The sequence below is a fragment of the Schistocerca serialis genome, chromosome 2, assembly GCF_023864345.2.
Source record: "Schistocerca serialis cubense isolate TAMUIC-IGC-003099 chromosome 2, iqSchSeri2.2, whole genome shotgun sequence".
In the NCBI taxonomy this organism is placed as follows: domain Eukaryota; kingdom Metazoa; phylum Arthropoda; class Insecta; order Orthoptera; family Acrididae; genus Schistocerca; species Schistocerca serialis.
In genome coordinates, this window is record NC_064639.1 from 707,964,043 (window position 1) to 707,977,976 (window position 13,934).

The 13,934-nt window shown below is 42.6% G+C and overlaps 1 protein-coding gene across 2 annotated transcripts in view; it reads left to right on the forward strand.

Moving 5' to 3' along the window:
• The window catches only part of LOC126457872 (serine incorporator 1), a 112,725-nt gene that overhangs the window by 13,081 nt on the left and 85,710 nt on the right, over positions 1-13,934 (forward strand). For both annotated transcript variants that reach the window (XM_050094533.1, XM_050094535.1), the window contains exon 4: positions 13,085-13,294. In XM_050094533.1, coding sequence (XP_049950490.1) covers positions 13,085-13,294 — 210 coding nt within the window. The remainder of the gene's footprint in view (positions 1-13,084; positions 13,295-13,934) is intronic.

A 13,934-nucleotide genomic window follows, 5' to 3' on the forward strand; every position in this document is an offset into this window, starting at 1 on the left:
GTCCCTATACCAGTTCCAAACTGAACAATCCATTGCCCTCACCCACCTAATCCTTCACCTACACATCAACTCAGCCAATGAACACACCCATCAACTCCTATCCTTAATAAAAGTCCTCAATCTTTCCTCTCCCACATCCACACCGGCTGTTCAGAGCATCCTCCTACAGGCCAACCACAAATTAGAACAGCACGCCACCCTCCACCTTAAAAAACTATCCAATCTCCTGGTTTCCCACCTCCGGAAAGGCAACTCACTCACCCTTCACAACCTTTCCAGCAAACCTCAACCTCCTCTCACTGCACACAAACCCAGTCTCTCCCATCTACTCAATCTCCCACTTCCAGCTCCACTCCCTCCAAAACCTCAAAATTCCAATCAACACAATCTGGAACCACAACACCCTAATTCAGTAATTAACCTTTATTCCAAACCTCTCTCCCAGTCAGAAACCTCTGTCCTATCCAAAGGCCGCACCTTCAGCCCCACTCTCAGATTCAACCAAACAGCCCTCGTCAAAGATTTACTGTCCTACACTCGTACTCTCTGCTGGAAATATCACTTTGCCACGAAGAAAAATGATCCTAATCCTACTCCTAATGATCCAACTCCCCAAGACACTATCCAAATTGGACCCTGCCTGGAACAGTTCTGTCCTCCGTCACAGCGGGACCCACCTCCTCTTCCTCAAAATCATCCTCTCCAAACCTTCCAGGAATTTCTGACTTCCAGCCTTGCCTCTCAATCCTTCTTAAAAAACCTTAATCCTACTCACATCATCACCACTGCTGAAGCCCAGGCTATCCATGATCTGAAGGCTGATCGATCCATCGTCATTCTTCCGGCGGACAAGGGTTCCACGACCGTGGTACTTGATCGTCGGGAGCATGTGGCTGAGGGACTGCGTCAGCTTTCAGACAACACCACATACAAAGTTTGCCAAGGTAATCCCATTCCTGATGTCCAGGTGGAGCTTCAAGGTATCCCCAGAACCTTAGGCCCCCTACAAAACCTTTCACCTGACTCCATCAACCTCCTGACCCCACCGACACCCCGCACCCCTACCTTCTACCTTCTTCCTAAAATTCACAAACCCAATCATCCTGGCCACCCCATTGTAGCTGGTTACCAAGCCCCCACAGAACGTATCTCTGCCTACGTAGATCAACACCTTCAACCCATTACATGCAGTCTCCCATCCTTCATCAAAGACACCAACCACTTTCTCGAACACCTGGAATCCTTACCCAATGTGTTACCCCCGGAAACCATCCTTGTAACCATTGATGCCACTTCCGTGTACACAAATATTCCGCACATCCAGGGCGTCGCTGCGATGGAGCATTTCCTTTCACGCCGATCACCTGCCACCCTACCTAAAACCTCTTTCCTCATCACCTTAGCCAGCTTCATCCTGACCCACAACTTCTTCACTTTTGAAGGCCAGACATACCAACAATTAAAGGGAACAGCCATGGTTACCAGGATGGCCCCCTCGTACGCCAACCTATTCGTGGGTCGCTTAGAGGAAGCCTTCTTGGTTACCCAGGCATGCCAACCCAAAGTTTGGTACAGATTTATTGATGACATCTTCATGATCTGGACTCACAGTGAAGAAGAACTCCAGAATTTCCTCTCCAACCTCAACTCCTTTGGTTCCATCAGATTCACCTGGTCCTACTCCAAATCCCATGCCATTTTCCTTGACGTTGCCCTCCATCTGTCCAATGGCCAGCTTCACACGTCCGTCCACATCAAACCCACCAACAAGCAACAGTACCTCCATTATGACAGCTGCCACCCATTCCACATCAAACGGTCCCTTCCCTACAGCCTAGGTCTTCGTGGCAAACAAATCTGTTCCAGTCCGGAATCCCTGAACCATTACACCAACAACCAGAAAACAGCTTTCGCATCCCACAACTACCCTCCCAACTTGGTACAGAAGCAAATAACCAGAGCCACTTCCTCATCCTCTCAAACCCAGAACCTCCCACAGAAGAACCACAAAAGTGCCCCACTTGTGACAGGATACTTTCCGGGACTGGATCAGACTCTGAATGTGGCTCTCCAGCAGGGATACGACTTCCTCAAATCCTGCCCTGAAATGAGATCCATCCTTCATGAAATCCTCCCCACTCCACCAAGAGTGTCTTTCCGCCGTCCACCTAACCTTCGTAACCTCTTAGTTCATCCCTATGAAATCCCCAAACCACCTTCCCTACCCTCTGGCTCCTACCCCTTTAACTGCCCTCCCTCCCCCGCCCCCCCCCCCCCCCCCCCCCCCCGGTGTAAAACCTGTCCCATGCACCCTCCCACCACCACCTACTCCAGTCCTGGGACCCGGAAGGTGTACACGATCAAAGGCAGAGCCACGTGTGAAAGCACCCACGTGATTTACCAACTGACCTGCCCACACTGTGAAGCTTTCTATGTGGGAATGACCAGCAACAAACTGTCCATTCGCATGAATGGACACAAGCAGACAGTGTTTGTTGGTAATGAGGATCACCCTGTGGCTAAACATGCCTTGGTGCATGGTCAGCACATCTTGGCACAGTGTTAAACTGTCCGGGTTATCTGGATACTTCCCACTAACACCAACCTGTCAGAACTCCGGAGATAGGAACTTGCCCTTCAGTATATCCTCTCTTCTCGTTATCCGCCAGGCCTCAACCTCCGCTAATTTCAAGTTGCCGCCGCTCATACCTCACCTGTGTTTCAACAACATCTTTGCCTCTTTACTTCCGCCTCGACTGACATCTCTGCCCAAACTCTTTGCCTTTACAAATGTGTGTGTGTGTGTGTGTGTGTGTGTGTGTGTGTGTGTACCTGTCCCTTTTTCCCCCTAAGATAAGTCTTTCCGCTCCCGGGATTGGAATGACTCCTTACCCTCTCCCTTAAAACCCACATCCTTTCATCTTTCCCTCTCCTTCCCTCTTTCCTGATGAAGCAACTGTGGGTTGCGAAAGCTTGAATTTTGTGTGTATGTTTGTGTTTGTTTGTGTGTCTATCGACCTGCCAGCGCTTTCGTTTGGTAAGTCACATCATCTTTGTTTTTAGGTATAAATTATTTAACAGTTACATTGCAGACCCATACACATTCCCTGATACACTTACACATGGAATAACCTATCTGAAACCTAAAGATCAAGCAGACACAGCAAACCCAGCAAAATATCGCCCCATAACATGCCTACCAACAATATACAAAATATTAACTTCAGTCATTACACAGACATTAATGACACATACAACATAGAACAAAATTATACATGAAGAACAAAAAGGCTGCTGCAAAGGAGCACGAGGATGTAAAGAGCAACTGATAGTAGATACAGAGGTGACATATCAAGCTAAAACTAAACAAAGGTCACTGCACTATGCATACATTGATTACCAAAAAGCTTTTGATAGTGTACCCCACTCATCGTTACTACAGATATTGGAAATCTACAAAGTAGATCCTAAATTAATACAGTTCCTAAACATAGTAATGAAAAATTGGAAAACCACACTTAATATCCAAACAAATTCAAATAATATCACATCACAGCCAATACAGATTAAGTGTGGAATATACCAGGGAGACTCATTAAGTCCTTTCTGGTTCTGCCTTGCTCTGAACCCACTTTCCAACATGCTAAATAATACAAATTATGGATATAATATTACTGGAACATACCCACACAAAATAACAGATTTGTTATACATGGATGATCTAAAACTACTGGCAGCAACAAATCAACAACTCAACCAATTACTAAAGATAACAGAAGTATTCAGCAATGATATAAATATGGCTTTTGGAACAGACAAATGTAAGAAAAATAGCGTAGTCAAGGGAAAACACACTAAACAAGAAGATTACATATTGGATAACCACAGCGACTGCATAGAAGTGATGGAAAAAACAGATGCCTATAAATGTCTAGGATACAGACAAACAATAGGAATAGATAATACAAATATTAAAGAAGAACTAAAAGAAAAATATAGACAAAGACTAACAAAAATGCTGAAAACAGAAAAGACAGCAAGAAACAAGACAAAAGCTATAAATACTTCTGCTATACCAATATTGACCTACTCATTTGGAGTAGTGAAATGGAGTAACACAGACCTAGAAGCACTCATTACACTTACACGATCACAATGCCACAAATATAGAATACATCACATACATTCAACAACAGAAAGATTCACATTAAGCAGAAAGGAAGGTTGAAGGGGATTTATAGACATAAAAAACCTACGTTATGGATATATATAACAAAGATTATGTGACTTACCAAATGAAAGTGCTGGCAGGTCGACAGTCACACAAACAAACACAAACATACACACAAAATTCAAGCTTTCGCAACAAACTGTTGCCTCATCAGGAAAGAGCGAAGGAGAGGGGGCCCGATGCAAAACCTGTCCCATGCACCCTCCCACCACCACCTACTCCAGTCCTGTAACCCGGAAGGTGTACACGATCAAAGGCAGAGCCACGTGTGAAAGCACCCACGTGATTTACCAACTGACCTGCCTACACTGTGACGCATTCTATGTGGGAATGACCAGCAACAAACTGTCCATTCGCATGAATGGACACAGGCAGACAGTGTTTGTTGGTAATGAGGATCACCCTGTGGCTAAACATGCCTTGGTGCACGGCCAGCACATCTTGGCACAGTGTTACACCGTCCGGGTTATCTGGATACTTCCCACCAACAACAACCTATCCGAACTCCGGAGATGGGAACTTGCCCTTCAGTATATCCTCTCTTCTCGTCATCCGCCAGGCCTCAATCTCCGCTAATTTCAAGTTGCCGCCACTCATACCTCACCTGTCTTTCAACAACTTCTTTGCCTCTACACTTCTGCCTCGACTGACATCTCTGCCCAAACTCTTTGTCTTTAAATATGTCTGCTTGTGTCTGTATGTGTGGATGGATATGTGCGTGTGTGCGAGTGTATACCTGTCCTTTTTTCCCTCTAAGGTAAGTCTTTCCGCTCCCGGGATTGGAATGACTCCTTACCCTCTCCTTTAAAACCCACTTCCTTTCGTCTTCCCCTCTCCTTCCCTCTTTCCTGATGAGGCAACAGTTTGTTGCGAAAGCTTGAATTTTGTGTGTATGTTTGTGTTTGTTTGTGTGTCTATCGACCTGCCAGTGCTTTCGTTCGGTAAGTCACCTCATCTTTGTTTTTATATATATATTTCCTACGTGGAATGTTTCCCTCTATTACAACCTACATTATGGATAGGTAGACAATTTAAGAAAATTCTTTATAGAATGAGCAGAAACTAGCAAAATACACAAAGCAATCACTCATATAAATACATCAGCTACACCATTGCAATTTCATAACCACTTCTAGATCACATAACATCGACAGATACGAAGAAAGTAAATTGGAAAAAGAAAACACTACATGGCAAGCACCCTTATCATCTAACACAGCCACACATTGATCAAGACGCATCCAACACATGGCTAAGAAAAGACAATATATACAGTGAGACGGAAGGATTCATGATTGCAATACAGGATCAAACAATAAACACCAGATATTACAGCAAGCATATTATTAAAGACCCCAATACCACAACAGATAAATGCCGACTTTGCAAACAACAAATAGAAACAGTAGATCACATCACAAGCGGATGTACAATACTAACAAATACAGAATACCCCAGAAGACATGACAATGTAGCAAAAATAATACAACAACAACTTGCCATACAACATAAACTAATTAAACAACACGTTCCCACAAAATCTACTGGAGAATGATGAATACAAATTATACTGGAACAGAACCATAATAACAGATAAAACAACACCACATAACAAACCTGACATCATACTCACCAATAAAAAGAAGAAATTAACACAACTAATCGAAATATCCATACCCAATACCACAAATATACAGAAGAAAACAGGAGAAAAAATTGAAAAATACATCCAACTGGCTGAGGAAGTCAAGGACATGTGGCATCAGGATAAAGTTGACATTATACCAATTATACTATCAACTACAGGAGTCATACCACACAATATCCACCAGTACGTCAACGCAATACAGCTACATCCAAGCATATATATACAACTACAGAAATCTGTAATTATTGATACATGTTAAATTACCCGAAAGTTCCTAAATGCAATGTAACATATACCGTACAGTTAAAAGGAAGTCACGCTTGATCAAGGTCCGCGTCACTTTCTATTTTTGACCAGACATAATGTCTGAGAAAATAACTAATAATAATATTAGTAGTAGTAGTAGTAGTAAGATGATTTTTATATATATAAGGTTATGATTATGCTGTTTCCCACTGTTTTCAAACCTTACTGTGTCAAGCTTATGTCAGTTTATCACTGTGGACTGAAAGGCTAAAATTTCAACAATGGTGGTGCACTGCCATATGGAATTATATGGGTCTTGTTTGAAAACACAGGTACACTGCTTTGGTATTTATGAGCAGTGTATTCACACAGTGTGTATAATATTTATGATGCCAGATAATATTCACAATAAGTCTTGGAATACATACACAATGACCATTTTTCACTGCTATATTATATACACATACAGTGCTGATGGTTGAGCAGTTAATTGCTCACCTGCTGCTATTGTCTTCATAAACATGGTCATCAATAACTTTTATAGTACCCATGCATGATATACTCTACAGGCTGTGCTTTCGCAAATACACTGCCCGATTACCTTGCCTGTCCTCAATCCCAGCTATTCATAGCCTCACTCCTTGGCAGCAACTTCTGTATTGTCTCTTAGCTCCCATGCAGACTGTAGAATCTCTGCCTGAATTGTCTGCAGTCCTTTTCATAAAAATTGTCATTTTTTGACTTATGCTCATTCACATGAAATCAGTGCTCGAAATGTACTGGGTAGAAGAAACTTAAAGAAGCATGTAAAATGGAGCCGAATTTTGTTCTCTCAGGAGCTAGAGTTAAACATTAAGCCTAATATCTTGTGTGTTTATGTATGAAGAGGCAGTTGACTGGGAGAGGGAGATAGAACAGAGAAAGAGGGAGTGCAGAGAGGAAGGTTTGAGTGAAGTGTGGAGAGGGAAGGGTATGTGGACGTGGGTGCAGGATGGGACACCCGAAGATTGAGGACAGGAGGATCATGGGACCAAAGGATTGTATTTCAGGGGAGGTGGTGGAGGTGTTGTGGGGGGGAGGGGGCAGTGGGCAGTGAATTACAGGTGGCACAGGTCTTGAATCAGTCACTGAAGTCTAGCATGCAGCAATATCTTCTGTCATTGGGGTGTGATCTTAGCTCTTGGCCTCAGTTTGGTGATGGCATTCATTTGGATAACCCCAGGAGAGCTTGAAGCCAAGAAACGAACAATGGCCACTGCTGGCTCCCGCCTCTGCTTCACCAACACCCTTCAGCAGCAGCAAAATGTGATAACATTCTTGGTGTTAATACTATGGGGCCAGCCTCAGATACGCCATTCTGGCATGATCGAATTCTGCGTCTTCGATGCGCATCGCCAGTTACAACAGCCACCGTGGGCATTCTGTGCTCCAGATTGTTCAGTGTGACATACAAACACAGCTGTAACTGTGAAGTCAGCAGGGAGCAGCAGCATTTAAATCCAACTGTGCTAGCTCATCTTGTCAAAAAGCTGGGGCAATTACGTGATGCCCAGTCTGATGGTCAGTATTGTTACAATGAGGGGGGGCTTCATTCCCTCCACATTGTATGAGCATGTGTATGCTCAAGCAACTCAGCCCTTTGCAACCGTCTCAGGTGTATTATGAGGGACCCAGTCATCCTCGCCCTTAGCGAGGTGTCAGTGAGGGACTTTCATGTCCTGCAACATTGGATGTGGTACAGTCAGATTTGTTCAGTTGGAGCAGCCGATATTAGGCCGGCACAGGAAGTGCCAGGAAACATCAGCCTTCACTTGCGCAACACCCACGATAGTATTGTATGCTCAGCTCTATTTCCTTCGCACTGTTGTCGTCACACTGGGTGGTGCCAAATACGCATCCATCTTCAGCAGAGGACTGCCGCCTGTACCTTGCCATATGTGCTTAACATTGAAGGTAGACAGCTGGTTGGTGGTGTTAACTACTCCATCGCAAGTACCCACCTCTGTTACGCTGTGGCTCCCAAATGACAATCGTCCACCTCTTGCTGGACTGCCCACTTTTGGCACCTCTTTGGCGAACTTTTAACTTTCCCAGCTCCCTACCTTCGGTGTTCGGCAACGGCTCAGCAGCAGCTTTAGTTTTACGTTTTATCTGTGAGAGTGGGTTTTATACTTCTATGTAGGTTTTAGCGCATGTCCTTTGTCCCTCTGTCTCTGCCACCCTAGTGCTTTTAGGGCCCGCATCTCGTGGTCGTGCGGTAGCGTTCTCGCTTCCCACGCCCGGGTTCCCGGGTTCGATTCCTGGCGGGGTCAGGGATTTTCCCTGTGTCGTGATGGCTGGGTGTTGTGTGCTGTCCTTAGGTTAGTTAGGTTTAAGTAGTTCTAAGTTCTAGGGGATTTATGACCACAGCAGTTGAGTCCCATAGTGCTCAGAGCCATTGCTTTTAGGGTTGAGGTTTTAATGTGTTGCTGAGTGGCTGGCTTTTCCTTTTTGTTCTTGTGGTCAGCCAGCCACTGTAATCTGCTTTCTTGTTCTACCCTACTGTTTCTAGTGTCTCTGTTGTTTTCTTGTTCTCTTTTGTTCCTTTCAGTGTTTGTTGCCTTTCCTTCATTCTTGTGGGTTTTCCTTTCTTTCCGTTCAGTGTTATATGTCTTGTTTGTTTTATTCTCACACTTGTGGCGTTGTTTCATTAGGAACAATGGACTGATGACCTTGTAGTTTGGTCCCTTCACCCACCCCCCTCCCTCCCATATTTTAAACCAACCAACCTGGTTGGTTGTTGTGCCCACATAAAATGCTGTATAGACATTACAGAAGAACTAATAAATCATACGGCTGCTTTCATAGATTCCGTTTCGTATAGGAGGTGGGACAGGGGACCCTTTACAGCTGGTTCATAGGATTGTTCAGAGTATTAATCTACTTGCAGGCAAGGTTTGGGTATAATGCCAGACTGTGAATCCCTCAATAAGATGTATCAGCACACCAGACAAGGAATTGCTTCTCATTTCAGATTCGCTGTCCACAGGGGGGCCAGAGTATATGACAGAAACTTCGTGTGGAATGGATGATGGCTATAAAAATGCAGGTGCTGCTGATTATTAGTGGGCTAGATGTGAAGTCTGGCATTTTGATTGCTGCCATCAGTTTCACCATGAAGTGTGTCTGATATAATAAAGCCAGGAGTGGACAGTGGAGCATCTGCAGTGATGGGCAGTCTCCTACTCAGTATTCTGAAGGTCTCACTAAAGCCCTTACAGGCAGGCATTATCTCCAGACCTAGTGTGAAGACAGTTTTGTGTGTCATATCAACTTGTGCCCCCTCCCCCCTATGAACCATGGACCTTGCCATTGGTGGGTAGGCTTGCGTGCCTAAGCGATACAGATAGTTGTACTGTAGGTGTAACCACAACAGAGGGGTATCTGTTGAGAGGCCAGACAAACGTGTGGTTCCTGACGAGGGCAGCAGCCTTTACAGTACTTGCAGTCTGGATGATTGGCTGATCTTTCCTCGTAACATTAACCGAAATGGCCTTGCTGTGCTGGTACTGTGAATGGCTGAAAGCAAGGGGAAACCTTTCCCAAGGACATGTAGCTATACTTATTGTTAAACGATGACAGCGTTCTCTTGGGTGAAATATTCCGGAGGTAAAATAGTCACCCATTCGGATCTCCAAGAAGGGCTACTCAGGACGATGTCACTATCAGGAGAAACAAACTGGTGTTCTACGGATCGGAATGTGGAATGTCAGATCCCTTAATTGGACAAGCAGGTTAGAAAATTTAAAAGGGAAATGGATAGGTTAAAGTTAGACCTAGTGGGAATTAGTGAAGTTTGGTGGCAGGAGGAACAAGACTTCTGGTCAGGTGAATACAGGGTTATAAATACGAAACCAAATAGGGGTAATGCAGGAGTAGGTTTAATAATGAATAAAAGCAAGGGTGCAGGTAAGCTACTACAAACAGCGTAGTGAACACATAATTATAGCATAGATAGAAATGAAGCCCACACCTACCACAGTAGTACAATTGTATATGCCAGCTAGCTCTGCAGATAATGAAGAGAATGAAGAAATGTGTGATGAGACAAAAGAAAGTATTCAGATAGTGAAGGGAGACAAAAATTTAATAGTCTTGGTGGTGGTGGTGGTGGTGGTGGTGGGGGGGGGGGGGGTGCTGTAATTCGATAGTAGAAAAAGGAAGAGAAGGAAAAGTAGTAGGTGAATATGGAATGGGGGTAAGGAATGAAAGAGGAAGCCGCCTGGTAGAATTTTGCACAGAGCATAACTTAATCATAGCTAACACTTGGTTTAAGAATAATGAAAGGAGTTTGTTGGAAGAGGCCTGGAGACACTTGTAAGACAGAGATTTGGGAAACAGGTTTTAAATTTTAAGACATTTCCAGGGGCAAACGTGGATTCTGACCATAATCTATTGGTAATGAACTGTAGATTAAAACTGAAGAAACTGCAAAAAGGTCAGAATTTAAGGAGATGAGACCTGGATAAACTAAACGAACCAGAGGTTGTAGAGTGTTCCAGGGAGAGCATAAGGGAACGATTGACAGGAATGGGGGAAAGAAATACAGTAGAAGAAGAATGGGTAGCTCTGAGGGATGAAGTAGTGAAGGCAGCATAGGATCAAGTAGGTAAAAAGACAAGGGCTAGTAGAAATCCTTGGGTAACAGAAGAAATATTGAATTTAATTGATGAAAGGAGAAAATATAAAAATGCAGTAATTGAAGCAAGCAAAAGGAATACAAACGTCTCAAAAATGAGATCGACAGGAAGTACAAAATGGCTAAGCAGGGATGGCTAGAGGACAAATGTAAGGATGTAGAGGCTTATCTCACTAGGGGTAAAATAGATACTGTCTACAGGAAAATTAAAGAGACCTTTGGAGAAAAGGGAACCACTTCTATGAATATCAAGAGCTCAGATGGAAACCCAGTTCTAAGCAAAGAAGGGAAGGCAGAAAGGTGGAAGGAGTGTATAGAGGGTCTATACAAGGGTGTTGTACTTGAGGTCAATATTATGGAAATGGAAGACGATGTTGGTGAAGATGAAATAGGAGATATGATACTGCGTGAAGAATTAGACAGAGTACTGAAAGACCTAAGTCGAAGTAAGGCCCCAGGAGTAGATGAAATTACATTAGAACTCTACCATCTGGTGAGCAAGATGTATGACAGGCGAAATACCCTCAGACTTCAAGAAGAACATAACAACTCCAATCCCAAAGAAAGCAGATGTTGACAGATGTGAAAATTACCGAAATGAGTTTAATAAGCCACGACTGCAAAATACTAACACGAATTCTTTATAGACAAGTGGAAAAACTGGTAGAAACCGACATCGGGGAAGATCAGTTGGGATTCTGTAGAAATGTTGGAACATGTGAGGCGATACAGACCCTACGACTTATCTTAAGAAAATAGATTAAGGAAAGGCAAACCTACATTTCTAGCATTTATAGACTTAGAGAAAGCTTTTGACAATGTTTACTGGAATACTCTCTTTCAAATTCTGAAGGTGACAGGGGTCAAATACAGGGAGTGAAAGGCTATTTACAATTTGTACAGAAACCAGATGGCAGTTATAAGGGTGGAGGGGCATGAAAGGGGAGCAGTAGTTGAGAAGGGAGTGAGACAGGATTTTAGGCTATCCCTGATGTTATTCAATCTATATATTGAGCAAGCAGTAACGGAAACAAAAGAAAAATTCGGAGTAGGTATTAAAAGAAGAAATAAAAACTTTGAGGTTCGCTGATGACATTGTAATTCTGTCAGAGACAGCAAAGGACTTGGAAGAGCAGTTGAACAGAATGGATGGTGTCTTGAAAGGAGGATATAAGATGAACATCAACACAAGCAAAACGAGGATAATGGAATGTAGGTGAATTAAATCAGGTGATGAAGAGGGAACTAGATTAGGAAATGACAATTAAAGTAGTAGATGAGTTTTGCTATGTGGGGAGCAAAATAACTGATGATGGTTGTAGTAGGGAGGATATGAAATGTAGACTGGCAATGGCAAGGAAAGCAAGTAGTTACTTGGAAATAAAGAAGCTTGCACAGGATAGAGTAGTGTGGAGAGCTGCCTCAAACCAGTCTACAGACTGAAGAGGATAACAGCAACAACATCAGCATGTGCTACTCCTTCAGACTATCCTACTCCTTCAGACTATCCTTCGAAGCAGATGCAATGGAGCGTGCCGTCATCTGACCTCCCACCTGCCCCTTCCTGCCCCACTACCCCTCCCCCCACTTTTCCCCTCAAAAAAATCACCAAATAATACTATGGACTATAACAATTAACAATATAATTCACCTGTCTGGAAATGAACATGCTTTTCAAACTCAAGACATTGATAAATATCTCAATAGTTCTGCAAATAGTTTGAATAACTTGTCAGGCCATTTTTTTTATGAAATTGAGTTTATACAGTTTGTTTTGTTGCTTGTGAGGGAGTCCGTCTGTATCATGGCTTACTAGAAGATGTTTTCGTAGTACCAAGTCTCTCTTTTGGATGTGTGTGGAAACAGATGTACTGCCCTCCTCTGATACTTGTCACATTAGCATTACTAGTGACCTGCATAACACTTTCGTAACAAGTTCACTTTCTGCTAGGCAGAGATGGGGCTTGATGTCATTATAGCTGTTGTTAGTATCTTCTTCAAGCGTATGCTTCTAAAGTTTGCTTGCACAGTGGATCTTCTGTGAGCATACTGTCCATATTCCTTAGTGTACACCACCATTGTTTGTCATATACTCACATGGATGATGGTTTAGTTATAAAACTCTGTAATCCGTAGTGTAAGTTAAATAATAAATGTCATAAATACAGCAGAGTTGAATATTCCAGCACATAATACACCATTGGTCATTATGATATGATGTTAAATTTAATTATAATCCAATTTCCAAAGTAAAATTGTAATATACTGTCTATTATTTCAGGTTTTGGGGCATAAAATATCTTTTGGTTATAGCTGGCATTGTGGGAGCTTTTTTCATACCAGAAGGCTCATTTGGAAAAACATGGATGTATTTTGGGATGATTGGAGGATTTTTGTTCATCATTATACAGCTTATTTTGATTGTGGATTTTGCCCACTCATGGGCTGAGAATTGGGTTGGAAAATATGAAGAGTCTGAATCCAAGAAGTGGTAAGTGTAATATTAACAATTTACTGTTATTGCTTTTAGATGACTTTAGATGACTTTTGAGTAAATTCAAAATGGCTCATGCTTGGTGTCTTCAGTTATTGTATGTAGCTGTTACTGCATCTGTGAGAATATTTACTATGAAACAGGAAGCTAATCTGAACTGAAGTAGTGAGCTCTGCCTGAGATGCTCAGATATATGCACCCTGTTATGAGAAATGATCATTTATTCATCAGTCTTTCTTCAGAACATAGTAAGTGAATGTGTGTATTGAAAAGTGATAACTTAGTAATGTTAAGAGTTAAACAGTTAGACAAGAGCTGCTCTATTTATTCTGTTTTTGTGGCAAGACTGGATTATCTTTGCAAATTTTTTAAAAAGACAGTGAAGAATTGAGATGTCTTTGTTCTCTTAAAAAGTTCAGTTTTTGCTGCTTTAATGGTGTACCCAAGTTTTTTCAGTTAGTATTAATGTGTGAGATACAGCCATTTTATTCCACTTCAACATTGGTTCTGGGCCCTGGAGTGCTAATAAAAAATAGATATAACTGCATTAATGCCTGTTAGCCACTCTAAAACCCATATGTATGGCAAAGATGAATTTGATGCTGACTATTTCTGTGCAACATGTTTGGAAAACATT